The following is a 23347-nucleotide window of genomic DNA, read 5'->3' as shown; positions in this document are numbered from 1 at the left end:
CCAACACTGGCTTGACATTAGTGGTATGACATATGTAGCATTAAAACAACATAGTATTCTTTATATCACTGCCTCTGGGTCTCACTGTGCCTTCCTGTTTCCCCCTTCATTCTGTGGAGACCAGTTCCTCTGTTGCTGGCCAGTTACAGTTCTCCTCGTTGAGTTCTGCTTCTTACCTCTCCTGTACCAATACTACTGTAGGTATTTAACCACAGTCCTTTTGCACCCTCTGCAGGTCACAGCCACCAACTGTTCCAGGTGTTCGGCATAATCGGCACTCATTTCCAGATGGAGGCCATTGAGCAGGACATGGTGACGCGACGCCCGTGGCTCCTCATGTACTCTCTGCCCATCACCTTCACCAACACACTGGGGGCGGCACTGCTGAGTGTAACCCTCAGCCTTGGCATTATCTTCCTCTTTAGTCTGCCTCTGTTCTGGTCAGCCACCCGGGGAGAACACACTGAGAAGAAGACACAGTCACATCCAATAGCCAAGAGCTGCCAGTACCACTAGCACTAGCCATTAGCCACATGCTAATGATAATGTATACGGGATGTAGGAACTGGATGGTTCAGTTGGTGGAGCATGGTGCCTGTAATGCCGGGATTGTGGATTCGATTCATGGGCCACCCACACGTAAAATGTATACAAGCATGAATGTAAGTCTCTTTGGATAAGAGCGTCTGCTAAATGGCATATATTTGTATTCTATTACTATGATTAAACTGGACACTGTGGTGGGGGTGGGCTTGGGAGAAGAGGTGAACAACTGAAGTGAACCACTATTGCTTCTTGGTGTTGGATAGAGGTGAAGTCCTGACAAGATACAATTCTGAAGGAACAATGAACTGTTCTTCACATTGTCAGCACGGATGAATAAACTGGTAGCTGAACAAGAGTTCCATATATACTGCAATGAGGGACAGACAGAGTTAGTGGTACCTCTGGTAGTATTACATTGACTATAGGACTAGTACACAGTACTAAACACATAGTCCTTGCTTTTGTTCGATGATTTACCAACGCTACTGAGGAGCAGGAAGAGACTGAAGCAGTTGGAAGTCACAAACTGTATATGAAGAATCAATCCACTGAGTAGCAGGAAGAGACTGAAGCAGTTGGAAGTCAAGCTGTATATTAAGAATCAATCCACTGAGGAGCAGGAAGAGACTGGAGCAGTTGGAAGTCACAAACTGTATATGAAGAATCAATCCACTGAGGAGCAGGAAGAGACTGGAGCAGTTGGAAGTCAAACTGTATATGAAGAATCAATCCACTGAGGAGCAGGAAGAGACTGGAGCAGTTGGAAGTCAAGCTGTATATGAAGAATCAATCCACTGAGGAGCAGGAAGAGACTGGAGCAGTTGGAAGTCAAGCTGTATATGAAAAATCAATCCACTGAATGTTACATGAAGAGGAATTCTCGATATCGCTTCAATTTTGTTTTCTTCCTTTTTAAACATTATTTGTACACAAAATATAATGATCACTTTATCATTTCAATACACAACAAATTGATATGTACTACAAACACACAGTATATCACCTCACCAATATTATATCCACAGTCTAAGGCATTGTTTCCCAAACTAGGGGTGGGTTGCTTTAAAGATGGGGTTGTGAGAGACTTTGTCGCTTTTATAACAATACTGGTAAACGGCACTGCGCAAGTTGAAAAAATGTCCAGAAAGATTGACATTGTGTCTGCAGCTGAGCTAATCCTGGATTTGAAAGATTTAACATCTGAGGAGCTACAGATTACTGACTCGTGCAGTCCCACTCTCTCAGGCCCTAGAGCCTGAAAAGGGGATTTGAGGTTTCAAATGACTGAAGGAGAGGGAATATAGATACAGTTGAAGTGGGAAGTTTACATTCACCTTAGCCAGATACATTTAAAAACTCAGTTTTTCACAATTCCTGACATTTAATCCTAGTAAAATAATTCCCTGTCTTCGGTCACTTAGGATCACCATTTTATTTTAAAAATGTGAAATGTCAGAATAATAGTAGAGAATGATTTATTTCCGGTTTTATTTATTTCATCACATTCCCAGTGGGTCAGAAGTCTACATACACTCAATTAGTATTTGGTAGCATTGTTTAACTTGGGTAAAATGTTTTGGTTAGCCTTCCACAAGCTTCCCACAATAAATTGGGCAAATTTTGGCCCATTCCTCCTGACAGAGCTGGTGTAACTGAGTCAGGTTTATAGGCCTCAATGCTCGCACACGCTTTTTCAGTTCTGCCCACAAATTTTCTATAGGATTAAGGTCAGGGCTTTGTGATGGCCACTCCAATACCTTGACTTTGTTGTCCTTAAGCCATTTTGCCACAACTTTGGAAGTCTGCTTGGGGTCATTGTCCATTTGGAAGTGTCACGGCCATTGAAAGAAGAGGACCAAAGTGCAGCGTGGTGAGCGTACATTTTCCTTTCATTTAAAATGTCACCAACAAAACAATGCAACAACTGTGCCACTTACAGGGCTAAGTGCCACTAACAAAGATAACTACCCCCACTGAAAGGAGGGGAAAGGGCTACCTAAGTATGATTCCCAATCAGAGACAACGATAGACAGCTGTCCCTGATTGAGAATCATACCCGGCCAAAACACAGTAATAAGGAAACATAGAAAACAAAACATAGAATGCCCACCCAAATCACACCCTGACCAAACCGAAATAGAGACATAAAAAGGCTCTCTCAAGTCAGGGGGTGACAGGAAGACTCATTTGCGACCAAGCTTTAACTTGTCTTGAGATGTTGCTTCAATATTTCCACATAATTTTCCATCTTCAGGATGCCATCTATTTTGTGAAGTGCACCAGTCTCTCCTGCAGCAAAGCACCCCCACAACATGATGCTGCCACTCCCATGCTTCACGGTTGGGATGGTGCTCTTCGGCTTGCAAGCCTCCCCCTTTTTCCTCCAAACATAACAATGGTCATTATGGCCAAACAGTTCTATTTTTGTTTCATCAGATCAGAGGACATTTTTCCAAAAAGTACGATCTTTGTTCCCATGTGCAGTTGCAATCCGTAGCCTGTCTTTTTTATGGTGGTTTCGAAGCAGTGGCTTCTTCCTTGCTGAGCGGTAGGACTCGTCGATATAGGACTTGTTTTACTGTGGACATAGATACTTTTGTACCTGTTTCCTCCAGCATCTTCACAAGGTCCTTTGCTGTTGCTCTGGGATTGATTTGCCATTTTCGCACCAAAGTACGTTCATCTCTAGGAGACAGAATGCGTCTCCTTCCTGAGCGGTATGACGGCTGCAAATCAAATCAAACTTTATTTGTCACATACACATGGTTGGCAGATGTTAATGCGAGTGTAGCGAAATGCTTGTGCTTCTAGTTCCGACCATGCAGTAATATCTAACAAGTAATCTAACCTAACAATTTCACAACTACTACCTTATACACACAAGTGTAAAGGAATGAATAAGAATATGTACATAAAAATATATGAATGATGGCCGAACGGCATAGGCAAGATGCAGTAGATGGTATAGAGTACAGTATATACATATAAGATGAGTAATGTAGGGTATGTAAACATTATATAAAGTGGCATTGTTTAAAGTGGCTAGAGATACATTTATTACATCAATTTTTCCATTATTAAAGTGGCTGGAGTTGAAAGTGGCTGGAGCTGTTTAACAGTCAGATGGCCTTGAGATAGAAGCTGTTTTTCAGTCTCTCTGTCCCCGCTTTGATGCACCTGTACTGACCTCGCCTTCTGGATGATAGCGGGGTGAACAGGCAGTGGCTCGGGTGGTTGTTGTCCTTGATGATCTTTTTGGCTTTCCTGTGACATCGGGTGCTGTAGGTGTCCTGGAGGGCAGGTAGTTTGCCCCCGGTGATCCGTTGTGCAGACCTCAGTACCCTCTAGAGAGCCTTACGGTTATGGGCAGAGCAGTTGCCATACCAGGCGGTGATGCAGCCCGACAGGATGCTCTCGATGTGCATCTGTAAAAGTTTGTATGTGTTTCTGATGACAAGCTGAATTTCTTCAGCCTCCTGAGGTTGAAGAGGCGCTGCTGTGCCTTCTTCACCACGCTGTCTCTGTGGGTGGACCATTTCAGTTAGTCCGTGATGTGTATGCATGGTTCCATGGTGTTTATACTTACGTACTATTGTTTGTACAGATGAACGTGGTACCTTCAGATATAAATCAACTCATTTTGGATAATGACTGAGATAGTTAACGGATCCTGCGGAGCGTTCTAAAATGTATTTCAGAACTGGGTCGTAAAATGACAGCAGTTCAATTATACTGAGAAAATTCTCACTGTTGGCCTGCCCCAGCTTTTCACGGTGCCATCTGAACGCCAAATGACATGATGCAAGTGTGAGAGTTACATTAACAATGCGCTCCAACAACTGTCACCAGAAATGTTAAAAGGCAGTCTGTCCCACTTCCATCTGTTTCCTCAGCCTCCCCGCCCGGCCCGGGGATAGCATGTCCGGCATGGCTTGTGCTCAGTATCCTCCTCTGTCAAAGTTGCTTCTTCTGGCACTATGGAACAGCTTGGCCTTGGCTCACTTGACCCGCTGAAAGCTGCTGCTGGCGATGACAAACCTACATCCTCTTCTGGTCCCACTACATTGCTTCTGCTAGCAATGGCTGAACTTGAACTGCATTGAAAAAGGAATCTAATTTAACTAATTTTGATATCTCCTTCGCGTTCTCATTTTTGGCCTTCCTCTTTTGGGCTCCACTTTTTTGTTGATGCATTGCTGATTTTTTAATCCGTAATTTTCTATTCTCGACTTTCTCTCTTTATTTTTGATAGCTAGCTCAACTATTGCTTAAAAACAATGACAGAAACAACAACGCTTTGGAGAGTATTTGCACAATGAATCCCAGAATGCATTTCATTATCTTAACATGGTATTGAAACTATTGAATAGTATGATTTATTTAGCTAATTAATTGTATTTATTGTCATCAATACACTAAAATATTATGCTTTTGTAGTGGCAAAAAAACATTTTGTTGGTGCAACCATCAGTGGGATCATTTATCATATAGCGTAGATTAAAGAAAGGTATTCTTGTGAAATTGTAAACGTGATGGACCCGTGTCAACAATTAATGCTTTGGCATGGTGGGGCAGTATTCAAATTACATAGGGGGCCCACAGCTCCGCAGATCGGGGCCCATCACCGGGCCCAGAGGAGGTTGAATAAGACTCTAAATGGGATAGGAAAGCATCCAACAGGAGAGTGTGAATATTGCCAGGAAATAGAGACAGTGGGGCATGTACTGAACAGTGTGGGTAGTATCGTCAAGGAAAGAGAGAGACTGAGATCCAGTTTGAGGGAGAAGGGGATACAGGAAATGAGTTTAAAGAGGATATTGATACAGTCCCAAATATTTTGTTATCTTATTTTTAAAGGAAAACGGGACATGGCAGGTAGGATTTACAATAGTATCTGTCTTTGGCCCACACTCCAGTACAGTAGGTGGCGGTAATGCACCATAAGGTTGGATGCCAACCGCCAAAAAACCACACCAAAGAAGAAAAATAAGTGGCGAATTTTCGTTGCAGGACTGGAGGACATCAGGAAGAGAATGCAAGCTGCGGTACGGAAACGTCAAAGCAATGCACCTCGGTCGTCAACAAACCCCAGGTTTGAACAGTTTACTTGTGATTAACGTGTTTATATCATCGGCAAGTATTTAATGTTCCCATCTAGCGGGCCAGTGGTTGGAAGGCACCGTGCATGTCGAATAGTCGCCCTGATAAGCCGAAGTGTCTCAGGCATTTGTCTATCAACGAAACGTAAACAATAAAGACTAGGCTACTGTTAGCGGACTGAACTCCACCCCATGGTTTAGGAAGTTTGTGAACTTTACCAACAGTGGAGCCGAGACCAGGCTTGGTGGAATCTAGCTCCGACTACATCGATTCGCCCATGGTCAATACTTTAAAATGTCAATTATGAAACGCCCCACTTGCACTTATGTTTGTCCTCTGTAGTTGCATACATTTCTTTGCTTACTGAAATCTATCACGTTACTGTTTCAATAATAGTTAATTCAAATACAACCACCGCCTGTTTGTTCATTGCTGTTGCTGTAAGACAGGGTTCTCCAACTGGCGACTTGGCCCACGAGTGGTTTTATTTGTCCCAAACGCTTCGGGTGCTTTTAAACATTTGTACAAGGTGAGCGTTTCATAATTTAAATTCATGTTAGTATTGACCTAAGGCGAATTGATCTAGTCAGAGCTAGATTCCACAAAGCCTGGTCTCGGGTCCACTCTGTTGAGGTTTATCAGAAACTTCCTGCACCGTGGAGTTTAGTCCGCTAGGCTACTGTCAGACAGTGTCAGTAGAAAATATACTGTAAAGGCATATCAGTCTGCCACTCAAAACTGCCCCTTATATTCTAAACTAGGTTAGTTATTGTCTGTGCTTGCTGGCTGAAGTTCTTCTTGCCTTGTAATGTGCTCATGGTCAGTGTCATGTGACCAAGGACAGGGAAGTTGTCAGCCTGTAATGCTTTCAAATGATGGCGGCTGTGAAGGTTGTCAAGCACAGCTATACAATACAGTGTATATTGGCTTTTATATTGCCCATTATTTGCAGAGAGTTAGGAACACATGGGGCCTGTACAAGGAATGCATTGGACTGTGTATAGACTTTGGCAAACAGCCCACTGAATAACATGCATCTTACCTCGGAGGTAGATCAAGGCCAACAACACAATAATAGTGATGAATAATACAGTAGGCTACATGAACAGAAAGATAATGACAATGTTATTCATGTGTATTTATATAGGTGTAGGCCTACCACAGCACTGTTGTGTTCCTACATATTGGCTAATGTCTTCTTCATACATTGTCATTCTGTATAATGTTGTTTTGGAGTTGGAATTCATACTTCCTAATGTGTCTTTCTCTAAAGCCAACCAGAGTCCAAGCCAAAAGGGTCATCAATGAAGAGGCCACAGTTCCACTTTGACCTGTGGTTCTATCTCACAGTACAAAACTGGATACTGGACTTTGGAAGGCCCATTGTAATGGTATGGACAACCTGCTGAGAGATTCCATACCAGGACAGCTTGAAAAAATGTTGGGTATCTCAGGTTGTTCTGGCATTTGGGCTCCCGAGTGGCGCAGCGGTCTAAGGCGCTGCATCTCAGTGCTAGAGGTGTCATTAGAGACCTTGGTTTGATTCCAGGCTGTATCACAATCGGCCGTGATTGGGAGTCCCATAGGGCGGCGCACAATTGGCCCAGCGTCGTCCGGGTTAGGGGAGGGTTTGGCCGGGGTAGGTCGTCATTGTAAATAAGATTTTGTTCTTAACTGACTTGCTTAGTTAAATAAAGGTTAAATAAAAAGTGTACAATTCTTACATAGAAACTTCATTGGGGTGAAGGATATTTGACATACTTTTTTACATTTGTATCACAAACCATTTTTGAGAAAATCATGATGAAGGTGGCCATTTTAGGCTACCTCATATCCCAAAGAGGAATAGGCCTACCACACGGGGTGGAGTACGTGACTCCATAACTATGCAATACATCTTGAAGGAAATGATTGATGACACAAATCCATTATGGGTGACTTCAGTCAACCGTATAAGCTTCATGTGGAGGGGTATTTAAACAGGGACGGCTGTTGCACATTTTCCAGTCCCCCGCCTGTTCAATGTGTTGTAAGGGTAAGTGCAGGTTAACTTTGTCATTTTCAACTATTGTAATAAACAAGCTATTTAATACAACATGAAAGGCCTTTTTAGACCTATACATGCCTGCTGTAATGTACTTTGGTTGAAATGATCCAACCATTATGTAGAAAGTATGTTGAATATAATAATAAACTACATTGATCAATCTGACTGTAATATTATGTGAATAAATCCAACAGGCCCTGTACGTCTCTGGATAAACCCAGTGGAGGTAGCGAGCCTTGAATTACCTCTGAATAGAATTAACATGTCTCTAACTTGCACCGCTATAAAATTATTAAGAGATTTGTTACAAATAGCTTATCCTGGCGACCAATGTTCTAGCATTCATTTTTTGAGGCAAGCAGATCAGAGATGTCAAGGTGATATCCAATAATGTGTAGTGTAAAAAACAACTATCGATAGACATAAATTATAAGCTTATAGTCAATTAATCTGTAGAACGAGGAATCAATTTACTAATTTCAACTAATATATTTTTTAGTCACAAAATAATGAACGGAAGAATGAAAACAAGTGTTACATGATACCTTACAGAATACTCCGAGTAAAATGACTGTCACCAATAGGCTTAACGTAGTGACACGTGTCTTCAGTTCAGAATCATCTCTGAAAGAAAAAGCAGTACGTGACACAGTATAAGAGAATTCACAGTCAAATTCAAGCAGAAACTCACCCCCAACCTGAATGAACATTTCTTTACACTTTGCAATCAAAAACAAAAGACAGGAAAACACAACCGGATGCTAATCTAATCAACTGCATTTAAATGATAGGAGGACACCCCTGTGTCGCTTTGAACTATCCGCAATCCGACCAACAAAATATACATTTCCCGGAGAAAACCGCAGAGAAGGTGTGTTTGACCTCTGTGATAGCCCACAGATGGCCAGCCATCCAAACAATGTCATAAATCATGATTGAGTCTTCAAGCTGGGCCTCAGCGCCAGCAAGTCGCTAGTCTCGAGGAGATCACCATCTCTCATTCTTCCACTACAGTAAGACCCTATGATCCGTGAGCCGTGCAGTCATACTCCTTAGTGTGTGGAGTAGGGAATTACCAGGGACCTCACGATACGTTATCATCACCATGCTTAGGTGCCGATACGATATGTATTACGATTCTCACGATTCTGCTATTTGAAACACTATGTCTACTGTGGAGAGATAAGAGAGAACATGGGAAAATGAGGTTTTATCAGTCATGGAAATAAGTGCTGAAAACATGTTGGCTCACTATTTAAAACGATGGAGAACAAGCTATAGGATGAGTTTTGGTGAATTAGATTTTTGCATTTTTTTTAATCTATACTTGTAATCAAAGTATTGATATATCGCCCACAATAATATTGCAATATGTAACTATATATATATTTTTTATAGCCCTTATCACTAATACGGAGTATGTTTAAGTTCTGAAATTCAATTTGTCACATTAATTTATTCAACATAAAACTCATAAGGACCCTTTTTCATTTTCCTCATTGAAAGACATTGGTTGGAATAATATACTCTATAAGTACATCACATTTCCAGAGTTGGTTGTCTGCTAATTTTGAAGTTATGATGCATTTTATTACCACCACCAACACAGTGAATGGGAAAATGGATTCAAATGCTAACTCCCTCTGCTGGTGATTTGCTGAATGTGCAATCCTAAATGTGGGCTATGATTTATTGAAGACCTATGTTTTTTATAAATGGGTCATATCTTCTAAAGTACCAGAGAGCCACTCTAGAAATTTGACCTGTTTTAAGAGTATATTGTTCCAAACAATGTCTAAAAATATGCTACATCAAAAAAAGTACATTGAGATATTAGTGTTTTATGTTGAATAAATTAATGTTCAAGACATATTCCATATTTTAAGGCACACTATAAGGCAGGCCTGGGCAACTCCAGTCCTCCAGGGCCTGATTGGTGTCACTCTTTTCTCCATCCCTAACAAACACAGCTGATTAATCAAATCTCATTCTAAACTGAAGATCATGATTAGTTGATTATTGGAGTCAGGTGTGTTAGCTGGGTCTGGGGCAAAACTGTGCCACCAATCAGGCCCTCAAGGACTGGAGGGCCCATTTGTAATGGTATGGACAACCTGCTGAGAGATTCCATACCAGGATAGCTTGAAAAAAATGTGGGTATCTCAGGTTGTTCTGGCAATTGGTCTGCCGAGTGGCGCAGCGGTCTAAGGCACTGCATCTCAGTGCTAGAGGTGTCAATGGCACTGAGATGTCTGTATCACGTACTGTTCATGGATCATAGATTCTTACAGGAGGCACTTTCAACATGACTTTCAAAGAAAAAAAACACAGTGATGCAAATGTAAAAAGCATGTCTATATCATACTTCCTTCCAATTAAGTGTCTATGTGAGAATTGCCATAACAATCTGTGATACCCAAAATATTTCAGGGCTGTCCTGGCGTGGGAACCACCCTGCTACAATAATATATTTGAGTAAAAAACAAAGTGAAACAAACAAATAGCCTAGTTATAGCAGCATTGAAGTCTATGCTATGAATGCAGCCCTGTGTTGTATCCATGATTTAATACAGCTCATTCTCCCTCTGGAGTGGTTCCCCCTGAACAAGCCCAGTGCTGGAGACTACTTTCACATGGCCTACAATGTCATCACGCCATTCCTACTGCTCAAGGTGGGTGACTGTCTGGAACCACCAAACACAAACTGCAAGGCTGGTTGATACCGTTTGTTCACAGTCACAGTTGCCCTATAAGCTACAGTGATAATGAAATGTGTCCAAAATAATCGCTTTTCAATATGGAATGAATTAATCCGATTCATTTGTGATGCTCACATGCTATACTAAGTGACTGTGTGTGTTTACATGCCTGTTAAAGTGTGTGTGTGTGTGTTTACATGTCTGTTAATGTGTGTGTGTGTTTACATGTCTGTTAATGTGTGTGTTTACATGCCTGCTACTATGTGTGTTTCCATGCCTGCTACTGTGTGTTTCCATGCCTGTTAATGTGTGTGTGTGTGTTTACATGTCTGTTAATGTGTGTGTGTGTGTGTGTGTGTGTTTACATGCCTGTTAGTGTGTGTGTGTTTACATGCCTGTTAGTGTGTGTGTGTTTACATGCCTGTTAATGTGTGTGTGTTTACATGCCTGTTAATGTGTGTGTGTGTTTACATGACTGTTAATGTGTGTGTGCTCTCGTTCCTCTCTGAGCAGCTGATTGAGAGGAGTTCCAGGGCCTTACCTCGCTCCGCCGTGTACCTGAGCATCATCACCTTAGTGATGGGCGCCAGCATCCACCTGGTGGGCGACTCCATCAACCATCGTCTGCTGCTGAGTGGCTACCAGCTCCACCTGTCTGTCAGAGAGAACCCCATCATCAAAGACCTCAAACCTGCTACACTGGTAGGCTACACCTTTTTATTAGAGAATATATACTTTGTTAGTCCATACGGGATGGAAACGTCTTCTGCTTTTCACCCAACTCCTTCTGATACAATATGACCAAATGACGGAAGGTTATAGTTCTGGGTTAACCAGGATGAATGAACGCATGGTGCCTGATAGAGCTCAAATGTATGCTGTTTCATATCAACCAACAACTAAAATGCTGTTGATATTGTTTGAACATGTTTCTTATTTGATTTATTTTAGATTGATTCGTTTGAGCTTCTTTATTTTTATGATGAACAACTGGGACATTTGATGTGGTATGTGGTCATCACTTTTAATGGGATATTCTCTTCTGCTTACTGTCATAACATGCTATTGGTTGATAATACAACTCAGATTAAACACTTTTTTTTAAAGTGGTTGAACAAGGACTGTTTTTCAAATTGAGTTGATTTATATATTGGTCTGTATATCTAAAAATCAGATGTTATTGTTCGGGTACACATACGTTGCAGATGTTATTGCGGGTTTAGCGAAAAGCTTATGTTCAGTGCAGTAATACGGAACAATACAAAACAAATGCAAGTCCAAAAAATGTCAATAAAGGTATTAAGAAATATCAGAACAAGCAATATCAGAGTCCGGAATATAAATATGTATGTATATAATGGTATGGATAGACAATGACATTACGGACAGTATGTGGCTAGAAAAGGTGTGTACAGCAGCAGTTATATAGGATGAGTCTTGACTAGAATACACTATATACAGCATGTAAACGTTTTTAAACTGATCAGTGTTCAGTATTTGCAATGAGTTTGTAATAAGTTGACATGAACTAGTTTTCAACTGAGTTCTCTCCTTCTCTCTTCCTCCAGGTATATTCCTTTCTTCATCATCCTCTTCCTCTACTTCACTGGCTGCTTTACTCACGTCAAAGAGGAGAAGACGATGCCCCTGTCTGGTTGGCTGCTACTCGGACCCAGTGCCCTCTACTATTGGTCAGTCCCCTCATTACTTCCTTCTATTATGATGATGCTCGTTTGTGTCTGGTTGGCTGCTACTCGGACCCAGTGCCCTCTACTATTGGTCAGTCCCCTCATTACTTCCTTCTATTATGATGATGCTAGTTTGTGTCTGGTTGGCTGCTACTCGGACCCAGTGCCCTCTACTATTGGTCAGTTCCCTCATTACTTCCTTCTATTATGATGATGCTCGTTTGTGTCTGGTTGGCTGCTACTCGTACCCAGTGCCCTCTACTATTGGTCAGTTCCCTCATTACTTCCTTCTATTATGATGATGCTAGTTTGTGTCTGGTTGGCTGCTACTCGGACCCAGTGCCCTCTACTATTGGTCAGTCCCCTCATTACTTCCTTCTTTTGACTTGAGAAATGTTTTCTGAGCAAAGATTTGTAAAACTTTTTAAAAACGTTTTATTTTTATTAGACATATAAGACTGTCAAAACATCAGCAATTCAACACCAAGTGATTTTAATTTGGGAAATCTGTAGCAAGATATGTGTGATCGTATACAAATGTAAGCACGTTTTGAAATATCTGTTTGGGCTTCTTGCAATCAATTTGCAGTCTACAAATTATTTGTAATTATGTTCCGGTCCTCTGACCATCTGATCAAGAAAGAAATTGGCCTGCGGCTGAATCTAGTTGATGATCACTGTCATAGAGGTTTGCTGAATTCTAATTGATAAATGTACTCCATTATGGGATTAATGTACTCGGATTTATGTCGTACTGAAAGTACCTGAAGTAGGGGACATTTCACTGTGTGAAGCATGGCTCAACTCTAAGTATTTCCTTCTAGAAAGTGAAAGTATCTTGACTGCAGTTCTCACTTCTGCCCCTCTCTCACACCCTCTCAGGTACTTGGTCACAGAGGGTCAGATCTTCCAACTCTTCCTCCTCACCTTCCTAGCTATGGTAGCCACGGTGATCCACCAGCGGCATAAGGGCTCTGTCCCAGACGCCAATGGCCTCTTTCTGTTCGCCAGCTTCTCTGTCACCATGTTCCTGGTGGCCGTGTGGGTGGCCTGGCTGTGGAGCGACCCGGTGCTGCGTAAGAAATACCCCGGTCACCTGTACGTCCCCGAGCCCTGGTCCTACTACACATTACACGTTAAGGACAGCCACTGATAGGAGTGACAACAGGTGAGTGTCCAGTATGATACTAGTTTGTGTTAGCCTGGGTGTCAGTATGATAATACTAGTTTGTGTTAGCCTGGGTGTCAGTATGATGATGCTAGTTTGTGTTAGCCTGGGTGCCAGTATGATGATGCTAGTTTGTGTTAGCCTGGGTGTCAGTATGATGATGCTAGTTTGTGTTAGCTTGGGTGCCAGTATGATGATGCTAGTTTGTGTTAGCCTGGGTGCCAGTATGATAATGCTAGTTTGTGTTAGCCTGGATGCCAGTATGATAATGCTAGTTTGTGTTAGCCTGAATGCTAGTTTGTGTTAGCCTGGGAGCTAGTATGATAATGCTAGTTTGTGTTAGCCTGGGTGCCAGTATGATGATGCTAGTTTGTGTTAGCCTGGGAGCCAGTATGATGATGCTAGTTTGGAGTTAACAATTAGTTACCCAGGTTAGGTTTGCATGGAGTAAGGAAAGTTATTATGAGCCGTCCTCCCATCACCAGCCTCCTGTGGAATGGACTAATACTGACTGAATGGATTCCATCAATATCTTGCATTTCTGTAGAATTGACTGGTCTGAAACGTTCCTGCTACAGATAAATGGTCAATCCGCTCCCGAATGACATCATCAGCAAGCGCCACATGGTGTGTGAATCGAGCACAGTGTTGTGCTGCATTCTGGGACAGGCCCCTCTTTTCTACAGTTGCACCCCACCACTCCCCCAACCCCAACCCCATCCACATAACAATGACCATCATACAGTATGCAATGTTACAGTATTCATTTAAAATGAGACAAAAAAAATGAACTCAAAGAAAGGTCAGTGTTGGATGTACTTGAACATCATTGTATTGCTTCAAGTAAGTTGTTTCAACATTTCAATATCAGATATTTTTAGTAATAAACGTTTTTTACTCCACTTTGTGTATATTGTGTTTATGAACTTTGAAGACATGCTTAATTGTACTTGCATATACTGTATAACAGACATCATCATCAAGGTTACTCCGTAATGAAGTAGGTCATATGTCTCCTATAGCAGATTTACATTTGACATTTTTGTCATTTAGCCGATGCTCTGACCCAGAGCGACTTACAGTAGTGAGAGCATACATTTTACCTTTTTATCTTACTGGTCCCCCGTGGGAATCGAACCCACAAACCTGGCACTGCAAGCACCATGCTCTAAGCACCATGATCTACCAACTGAGTGGAATACAGAGTACACGCCAGATGTAGTGGGGTATACACATACCAAATTATTATATGGAGTATTAGTACATGGCTGGATTGATAGACAGTGTCCTCTAGTGGTAATGTTATATATTGCAGCTACCTCAGGAAATGTATATATTATTCAGTGTCATCACTATCCTGTCATCTGTCCTTTCACTAGACATAAAATGGTATTGAATTGAAACGGGGGAGTTCTATTAGTTGAGCAAGATCAATCATACTTACGCCTACTTTTAATATAGACAAAGTTACCTATCTTACTGAAGAATTTAACTTTTTTTATTAAACCATTAGTTTTATATACTGTAACTTGTCTGCTAATGGCCACGCTGTGTAGATTAACATATCCTGGTTGTCATATCAGATAATAAGGTAGTGATTAGTATCACAAGTATTTGATAGAAGAGAAAGGGAGAGGATAATATGATACCTTGGATCCACTATCTCAGTTTCCACAGCAACCGGTATTAAATAACATGTACTCTGTGGTGGACTTTGAACCGGCAGGCAGATGGGTGTGGAGACAGGTAAGGTAAGCCAGTTGCATTCCAGGAAGAGAGATCTCTGACTACAGACATGGTAAGAAAAAAACAATTGAAGTGTTTTGTGTTTACTCATTTCTGTACATGTTTAGGCCAATTCATGGTGTATTGTGTTTTTCCTCAGGCTAAATTCCTGTCAGGAACTCAGATCAACGGTAAGGTGTGCTATTTTGTTTGCTAGCTTTTCTTTTGGTGTGTGGGAGGTCACATGGGACATAAATAATGTCATTATTTTTCAATAAATTGATATTGAACAGTAAAGTAAAATGTTGTGACAAACTTTGAGAGCAATGTCTTTTTAAAAAGGGAATCTTAGAAAATAGTCCCAATTGAGGTTACAAGTATGATTTACTTATTTCTCTACACTTGTGAGACAAGAACATTTGAATTGCCTCCTTGGAGAGGAGAAACATTGTAATATGCACTGTTTTTAGAATGGATTATCATGATTTGTTTTTTAGTTTCTTTTGGTGCATTATTTGCCTGTTTTTCCCTGTAGAGTTCAAGGAATGTTTCTCCTTGTACGACAAGAAGCGCAAGGGGAAGATTGAAGCCAAGGACCTGATCACAGTTATGCGCTGTCTGGGGACGAGTCCCACCTTCGGTGAGATCGACCGACACCTGCAGGTCCACAAGATAGGTACGCCATCAAGGGCCCCTCACTGACCCTGGGGGCATCTCAGTAGTCTAATGACTGACCCTGGGGGGCATCTCAGTAGTCTAATGACTGACCCTGGGGGGCATCTCAGTAGTCTAATGACTGACCCTGGGGGGCATCTCAGTAGTCTAGACTGACTTACCCTGGGGGGCATCTCAGTAGTCTAGACTGACTTACCCTGGGGGCATCTCAGTAGTCTAATGACTGACCCTGGGGGCATCTCAGTAGTTTAATGACTGACCCTGGGGCCATCTCAGTAGTCTAGAGTGACTGACCCTGGGGACATCTCAGTAGTCTAGATTGACCCACCCTCGGGGACATCTCAGTAGTCTAGATTGACTTACCCTGGGGACATCTCAGTAGTCTAGATTGACTTACCCTGGGGGCATGTCAGTAGTCTACATTGACTCACCCTCGGGGACATCTCAGTAGTCTAGATTGACTTACCCTGGGGACATCTCAGTAGTCTAGATTGACTTACCCTGGGGGCATGTCAGTAGTCTACATTGACCCACCCTCGGGGACATCTCAGTAGTCTAGATTGACTTACCCTGGGGACATCTCAGTAGTCTAGATTGACTGACCCTGGGGACATCTCAGTAGTCTACATTGACTGACCCTGGGGGACATCTCAGTAGCCTAGATTGACTGACCCTGGGGGACATCTCAGTAGTCTAGATTGACTGACCCTGGGGACATCTCAGTAGTCTAGATTGACTGACCCTGGGGACATCTCAGTAGCCTAGATTGACTGACCCTGGGGACATCTCAGTAGCCTAGATTGACTGACCCTGGGGACATCTCAGTAGCCTAGATTGACTTACCCTGGGGGCATCTCAGTAGCCTAGATTGACTGACCCATCAGGGACTGAATTAGACCTGGGATAGCAGGTGTTTGCAATTAATGTTCAGGTAAAGCAGAAAACCAGCAGGCTCCGGACTGGGTAGGGTAAGAGTTGAGTACCCCTGGTCGAGAGTGACCTACCCTGGGGGGAATGTCAATAGTCTACAGCAAGTCTCTCCAACCCTGTTTCTGGAGAGCTACGGTCCTGTAGGTTTTCACACCAAACCTAATCTAGCGCACCTGATTCTAATAATTAGCTAGTTAATAAGCTGAATCAGGTTAGTTACAACTGGGGTTGGAGTGAAGAGTAGCTCTCCAGGAACAAGGTTGGGAGAGCCCTGGTCTAGAGTGACTGACCCTGGGGGCATCTCAGTAGTCTATAGCAGGGGTGCTTCTTCACCTGCATTGCTTGCTGTTTGGGGTTTTAGGCTGGGTTTCTGTACAGCACTTTGAGATATCAGCTGATGTACGAAGGGCTATATAAAATAAATTTGATTGAAATTTGATATTCAACTCTTACCCTACGAGGTCCGGAGGCTGATGGTTTTCTGTTCTACCTGATAATTAATTGCGCCCACCTGGTGTTCCAGGTCTAAAACAGTCCCTAATTAAATGGGAATGATAAAAAACCACAGTGGAACTGGTTGAGTTTGAGGGTTCTAAAGGGACTTCCTCTCCTTCACCACGGCCTGTTTAAAGGTCAGTGCAGATGAAGGGAACAAGCAGGGAAGCGGAAGACTTTAGAATATTGAGGCGGCTCTAGACACCTGTTGATCTAGCCATACTGTTTATGAATTGTAGTGAGGTTTTGGCCGTAAATGATTTAGTAGGCAGGCAAGCTGCTACTTGGGGGATGGGTAGAGGGAGAAGTTGTCACATTGAGTGTAACCTACACGTTAGCTGAAATCTGTCCCAAGCTTGTTCCAATTACATTTATTACATTAAAAAAATATTTATCTTCTCTCAGCTCTTCAAAATTGCTGCACTGAACTTTTTAACCTGGGGGAAGTACTGAGAAATATTCAAACCAATTAACTGATTTGGTAATGTGAAAAAGGCTTTGGTTAGAACACGTTTGACTCAACAGGATTTTTTCCCATCAATCCCCAACTTCCCGATTTACAATATTGAACAGAATGTTTTTCTGAGAGTCATAAAGTTTGCCTGCTCTGTTACTCTGAACTTCATGCCCATTTGCAGTTCATAATTTTACACATTAAACAGACAGCCCAATTCTGATATTTTTTCACTTTTTTTTTACCAATCAGATCAGCGCTGAAAAAGATGTGAAAAGATCTGATGTGATTGGTCAAAAGACCCATTAGTGGGAAAAATATCAGAATTGGGCTGTCTGTGTAAATGCAGCCATATTGACACACTCCACTACCCTAACAAGCATGCACTTTATTGAAGTAAGGAATAACCAACCATGCTCAGTACAGTTGTATGGACATATACAACTCGGCCATGTAGCAGATAACCAGTCACTTTATCAGCAGCATTTAGGCCTATTTTGGATCAATGGTGCCCTTTGCAGGTGATTAGTTCTACTAATATCCGTCCTTCTCCAGAAAAGAAGGGCGAGCTAGACTTCTCCACCTTCCTGACCATGATGCACCGGCAGATCCAGCAGGAGGACCCCAAGGCGGAGATCCTGGAGGCCATGAGGATGACGGACAAGCAGAAGAAGGGCTACATCCTAGCCTCGGAGCTCCGGGCCAAGCTCACCAAGCTAGGAGAGAAGCTGACTGATAAAGAAGGTAGCCTACTATGTGTTTCTATCACTAGGGGTTTTAGCTGTCGTGGACAGGACTAGATATAATGCCTAATGGAGCCTCTTGAAAATGCCGTTTAACGCAGGAGCAGTAGGTAGGCTTAATCTGGGTCTGGGAAACTGGCCCTGAAAGTGCAGCTCAACAGTCTGAATTGGCTCCTTCTCACAATCTCTTATACATCATCTGCACTGATCTGAACAGATGGTAGAGGTAAACAAAAGCAAAAAAGTCAAATATAACTGGTATAACTTTACCTGGTATTAGTTTATCAGTTCAGCTCTTTTAACCCTTTACGCTTGTACCTGTATACGGGTTGAAAATGGCAGATTTGTACACTGATAAACACCTAAATTGGAACTCGGTGTCTGTACAGTAACGTGCTATACATGACATCAGAGCTCAGGCTCTGTGCTTCACAGCTCTGTCTGGGTTTTGACTGACAGCCGATCTGAACTTGAGCACTGCAGAGACAAGAAGTTGCCCCCATCCCTCCAGCTAATTGGGCAACTTTTTTAAATGTTTTGTCTGCGTGAGGGAAATGTTGTAAATTAAGAGGACTCTATGTATTTTGAAAGATAAAATGTTGAGGATTATAATAAATACTGCTTTGATGTCATTACAAGCAAGCCTAACACCCTTGAGTCCAAATGTGCACTTCACATTTTCATGTCATAAATCTAATTTCATATACAGCGTTTATGATCACCATGTTTGATGTATAGTCACAAGAAGACATGGTGTCATACCCTGGTTTATTTTTAACAGAATGAGCCTGTCTGTCTACAGTGAAGAACATTTGCCTTGGCACACGCACTTGAATGCACTCATGATTCCTTTAAATAGACTGGTTTGGTTGTTTAGCAATAACCGCGCAACCATGGGGTTGGCTTAGATTGTTGATTTATTGAAAACACAAATCATTTTGCACAATGAGCACTTGTCTCTCAACTACATTGTTACAGTTGTTGTTTAGCAATCTAGCATATGTTTGCCATATTAGCAGAGACATGACATCTGTCCAAACACCTCAAAACAAGACATGTTATCAAGAACAAAATAAAACTATCTGAAATTAGCCAACTACAATTCCCCTCATGCCAGGTTTTTTTCCATTGTTGGTAGCTATCTGGCCATCCAGAATCACAACACGACTTCTACCCCATTGAATGTCGTGCATCGTTTTCGTGACGTTGACAGCTAACCAGTCTATGCGCGCCAAATGTACGATATGTTTCCCTAAATTGCATTGTGAAATCCTAACACTTTCATGTCATGTTTTATTACTTAGCTTGTCATGTTGGCAATAGAACAAGCTTTCAAATGATTCCCATCTGACCCAGATTGCGATTTTCATAAAGGACCGTTCTTGGATTGCTTAAACAACAGTAATTGTGTGATTGCAGGGATGCAGGGTTGTGTTCCAAACAAAATAACTACGCGTGTCCTCGCTCTAATTCCTCCACCGCAGCTAGGAGCTCAAAAAGGCACCTTACAGTTGAAGCCTTTTCTTTGAGTCATAAAAGGGCATTGACATTTCTTAGGAAATGTGCACACTTTGGAGAGCAGTTACACCTCTCTCTCAAACCTCTTATTGTTCTGTCTTGTGTTGCAACTACAACACATTTTACAGGGATATTATCATGTTACTGAATGTATCCAGAGTATTTTCACATTTTGTTATGAACAAATGTGGCAAAAAAGTACATAATGTAAAATGCACATAAAATCAAGTGCTTGGATTCAGTCTTGTTAGGTAAACTGTTGTCTTCACCTCTTGGTCTAATAATCTCTAAACTGTTCCCTTTCAATTTGTACCATGCAAATGCATATGCTTGTCATATTTCTTCTGTAAGAAACATGTCAAGGTAGCCCTAACCAGTTCCATCCCAGGCTGTGTCACAGGCGGATGTGACCGGGAACCCCATGTTGCGGCGCACAATTGGCCCAGCATCGTCCGGGTTAGGGGAGGGTTTAGTTGGAGGGGGATTTCCTTGTCTCATTGTGCTCTTGCAACTCCTTGTGGCGGGCCGGGCTCTGACACATTGGTGCGGCTGGCTTCCAGGTTAAGCAAGCAGTGTGTCAAGAAGCAGTGGCGGCTTGGCAGGTCATGTTGCGGAGGACGCGTGGCTCTCGACATTCGCCCCTCCCGAGTCCGTTGGGGATTTGCAGCGATGAGACAAGATCGTAACTACCAATTGGATATAACGAAAAAGGGGGTACATTTTTAAAATTTTTATTATGTGGCCCTATCCATAGGCCAATTCACAGGAGTGTAAAGGGTTAAATGAGTGCAGAAACAAGGCCACTTTAGACTGTTGTGATGCCCCAAGTGACTCCAAGAGACCCTATGGAAATACACATGCAGATGGGAGCTTCCCAACTGGGAACACACTGGTTGAATCAACGTTATTTCCACATCATTTCAATGAAATTGAATTGATATCTGTCCCAAGGCTCTAGTTTTGTCTAATCTTGATTATTGTCCAGTCGTGTGGTCCAGTGCTGCAAGGAAAGAGCTAGTTAAGCTGCAGCTGGTCCAGAACAGAGCGGCACGTTTTGCTCTTCATTGTAATCAGAGGGCTGATATACATGCCATTCTCTCTTGGCTAAGAGTTGAGGAGAGACTGACTGCATCACTTCTTTTAATAAGAAACATTAATGTGTTGAAAATCTCAAATTGTTTGTATAGTCAACTTACATACAGCTCTGACACACACACTTACCCCACCAGACATGCCACCAGGGGTCTTTTCATAGTCCCCAAATCCAGAACAAATTCGAGAAAACGTACAGTTTTATATAGAGCCCTTATGGCATGGAACTTCCATCTCATATAAACAGCAAACCTGGTTACAAAAAACAGATAAAACGACACTTCACGGCACAACGCCTCTCCCCTATTTGACCTAGATAGTTTGTGTGTATTGACATGGAGGCTACGTGGTGCCTTCTTAAAAATGTATGTAGTTCTGTCCTTGAGCTGTTCTTGTCTAATGATGTTCTGTATTATGTCATTCTGTGTTATGTTTCATGTTTGTGTTGAACCCCAGGAAGAATAGTTGCTGCTTTTGCAACATCTAATGGGGATCCTAATAAAATACCAAACACCAAATGTGTCAACACATACATTAACTGATTCTTGTGTAAATTTGCAAATGATAAAACACATCATTTGAATGGAGTTAATTTTTTAAAGTTTCTACCTGCTAACATACTTGTTGTTGGTCCCAGATCGGCGAATTAACATGAAGTTGTTTCCCCTCTAAACTTTGCAGTGGACGAGCTGTTCAGAGAAGCCAACGTGAAGTCTAATGGCAACGTGCACTACGAGGAGTTCACCAGGATGGTGACACTACCGTCAGTGGATTACTGAGGGACAGGACAGGAGGAGATGACGTCCTTTATGACAGGGAAGCATGATCATGGAAGGGACCTGGTTATGCATGCACTGAGCATTACCCAACCACCTCCATGCACTGAGCATTACCCAACCACCTGCATGCACTGAGCATTACCCAACCACCTGCATGCACTGAGCATTACCCAACCACCTCCATGCACTGAGCATTACCCAACCACCTCCATGCACTGAGCATTACCCAACCACCTCCATGCACTGAGCATTACCCAACCACCTGCATGCACTGAGCATTACCCAACCACCTCCATGCACTGAGCATTACCCAACCACCTCCATGCACTGAGCATTACCCAACCACCTGCATGCACTTAATTTATTGATCATCTAGGTTTGTGTCTATTGTACGCTACTTTCTATCATTTATACAAGTGCATTTGATGAATTAAATGGATGTCCTTTTTTAAATTCTAATTGGGGGGGTTTATTTGACTTGCTGCAGGAAGAGTATCTGCAGGAAGAGTATCTGCTGCATATGTAATGGACATTAAAATAAACCAAATCAACTAAAACATCCCTTTCAATTGAGTTTTAAACTGTTTGATGAACTTATGTTCTCGGTGTAGGATTTGATAAATGTAGTTTACATGATGCAGTCATCCAAGCTCTTTCAGCCATACCATTGAGGATTTGATAAATGTAGTTTACATGATGCAGTCATCCAAGCTCTTTCAGCCATACCATTGAGGATTTGATAAATGTAGTTTACATGATGCAGTCAGCCAAGCTCTTTCAGCCATACCATTGAGGATTTGATAAATGTAGTTTACATGATGCAGTCATCCAAGCTCTTTCAGCCATACCATTGAGGATTTGATAAATGTAGTTTACATGATGCAGTCATCCAAGCTCTTTCAGCCATACCATTGAGGATTTGATAAATGTAGTTTACATGATGCAGTCATCCGAGCTCTTTCAGCCATACCATTGAGGATTTGATAAATGTAGTTTACATGATGCAGTCATCCGAGCTCTTTCAGCCATACCATTGAGGATTTGATAAATGTAGTTTACATGATGCAGTCATCCGAGCTCTTTCAGCCATACCATTGAGGATTTGATAAATGTAGTTTACATGATGCAGTCATCCGAGCTCTTTCAGCCATACCATTGAGGATTTGATAAATGTAGTTTACATGATGCAGTCATCCGAGCTCTTTCAGCCATACCATTGAGGATTTGATAAATGTAGTTTACATGATGCAGTCATCCAAGCTCTTTCAGCCATACCATTGAGGATTTGATAAATGTAGTTTACATGATGCAGTCATCCAAGCTCTTTCAGCCATACCATTGAGGATTTGATAAATGTAGTTTACATGATGCAGTCATCCAAGCTCTTTCAGCCATACCATTGAGGATTTGATAAATGTAGTTTACATGATGCAGTCATCCAAGCTCTTTCAGCCATACCATTGAGGATTTGATAAATGTAGTTTACATGATGCAGTCATCCGAGCTCTTTCAGCCATACCATTGAGGATTTGATAAATGTAGTTTACATGATGCAGTCATCCGAGCTCTTTCAGCCATACCATTGAGGATTTGATAAATGTAGTTTACATGATGCAGTCATCCGAGCTCTTTCAGCCATACCATTGAGGATTTGATAAATGTAGTTTACATGATGCAGTCATCCAAGC

General features: G+C 42.0%; 2 protein-coding genes across 4 annotated transcripts; both read left to right on the top strand.

Moving 5' to 3' along the window:
- Positions 1-5481: 5481 nt before the first annotated feature.
- Positions 5482-14150, top strand: LOC110526754 (ceroid-lipofuscinosis neuronal protein 6). Of its 3 annotated transcripts, none has more exons than XM_036963538.1 (8): positions 5482-5638; positions 6920-7037; positions 10267-10365; positions 10906-11094; positions 11344-11399; positions 11961-12083; positions 12963-13248; positions 13796-14150. In XM_036963538.1, the coding sequence occupies exons 1-7, from the start codon at positions 5580-5582 to the stop codon at positions 13231-13233; spliced, it is 915 nt and encodes a 304-aa protein (XP_036819433.1). In that variant the 5' UTR covers positions 5482-5579; the 3' UTR covers positions 13234-13248; positions 13796-14150. The 3 variants fall into 3 exon arrangements, with proteins under 3 accessions (XP_036819433.1, XP_036819434.1, XP_036819435.1); XM_036963539.1 differs by having other exon boundaries at positions 13734-14150; XM_036963540.1 differs by lacking the exons at positions 5482-5638; positions 6920-7037 and adding an exon at positions 7263-9796.
- Positions 14151-14448: 298 nt separating this feature from the next.
- On the top strand, positions 14449-22216 carry LOC118944415 (calmodulin-like protein 4). Its single transcript, XM_036963541.1, has 5 exons — positions 14449-15046; positions 15134-15164; positions 15509-15649; positions 18083-18271; positions 21562-22216. The coding sequence occupies exons 1-5, from the start codon at positions 15044-15046 to the stop codon at positions 21657-21659; spliced, it is 462 nt and encodes a 153-aa protein (XP_036819436.1). The 5' UTR covers positions 14449-15043; the 3' UTR covers positions 21660-22216.
- The last annotated feature ends 1131 nt before the right edge of the window (positions 22217-23347 follow it).

Source organism: Oncorhynchus mykiss, chromosome 26 (assembly GCF_013265735.2).
Source record: "Oncorhynchus mykiss isolate Arlee chromosome 26, USDA_OmykA_1.1, whole genome shotgun sequence".
NCBI lineage: Eukaryota > Metazoa > Chordata > Actinopteri > Salmoniformes > Salmonidae > Oncorhynchus > Oncorhynchus mykiss.
This window is presented reverse-complemented; position numbering and strand designations above follow the sequence as displayed.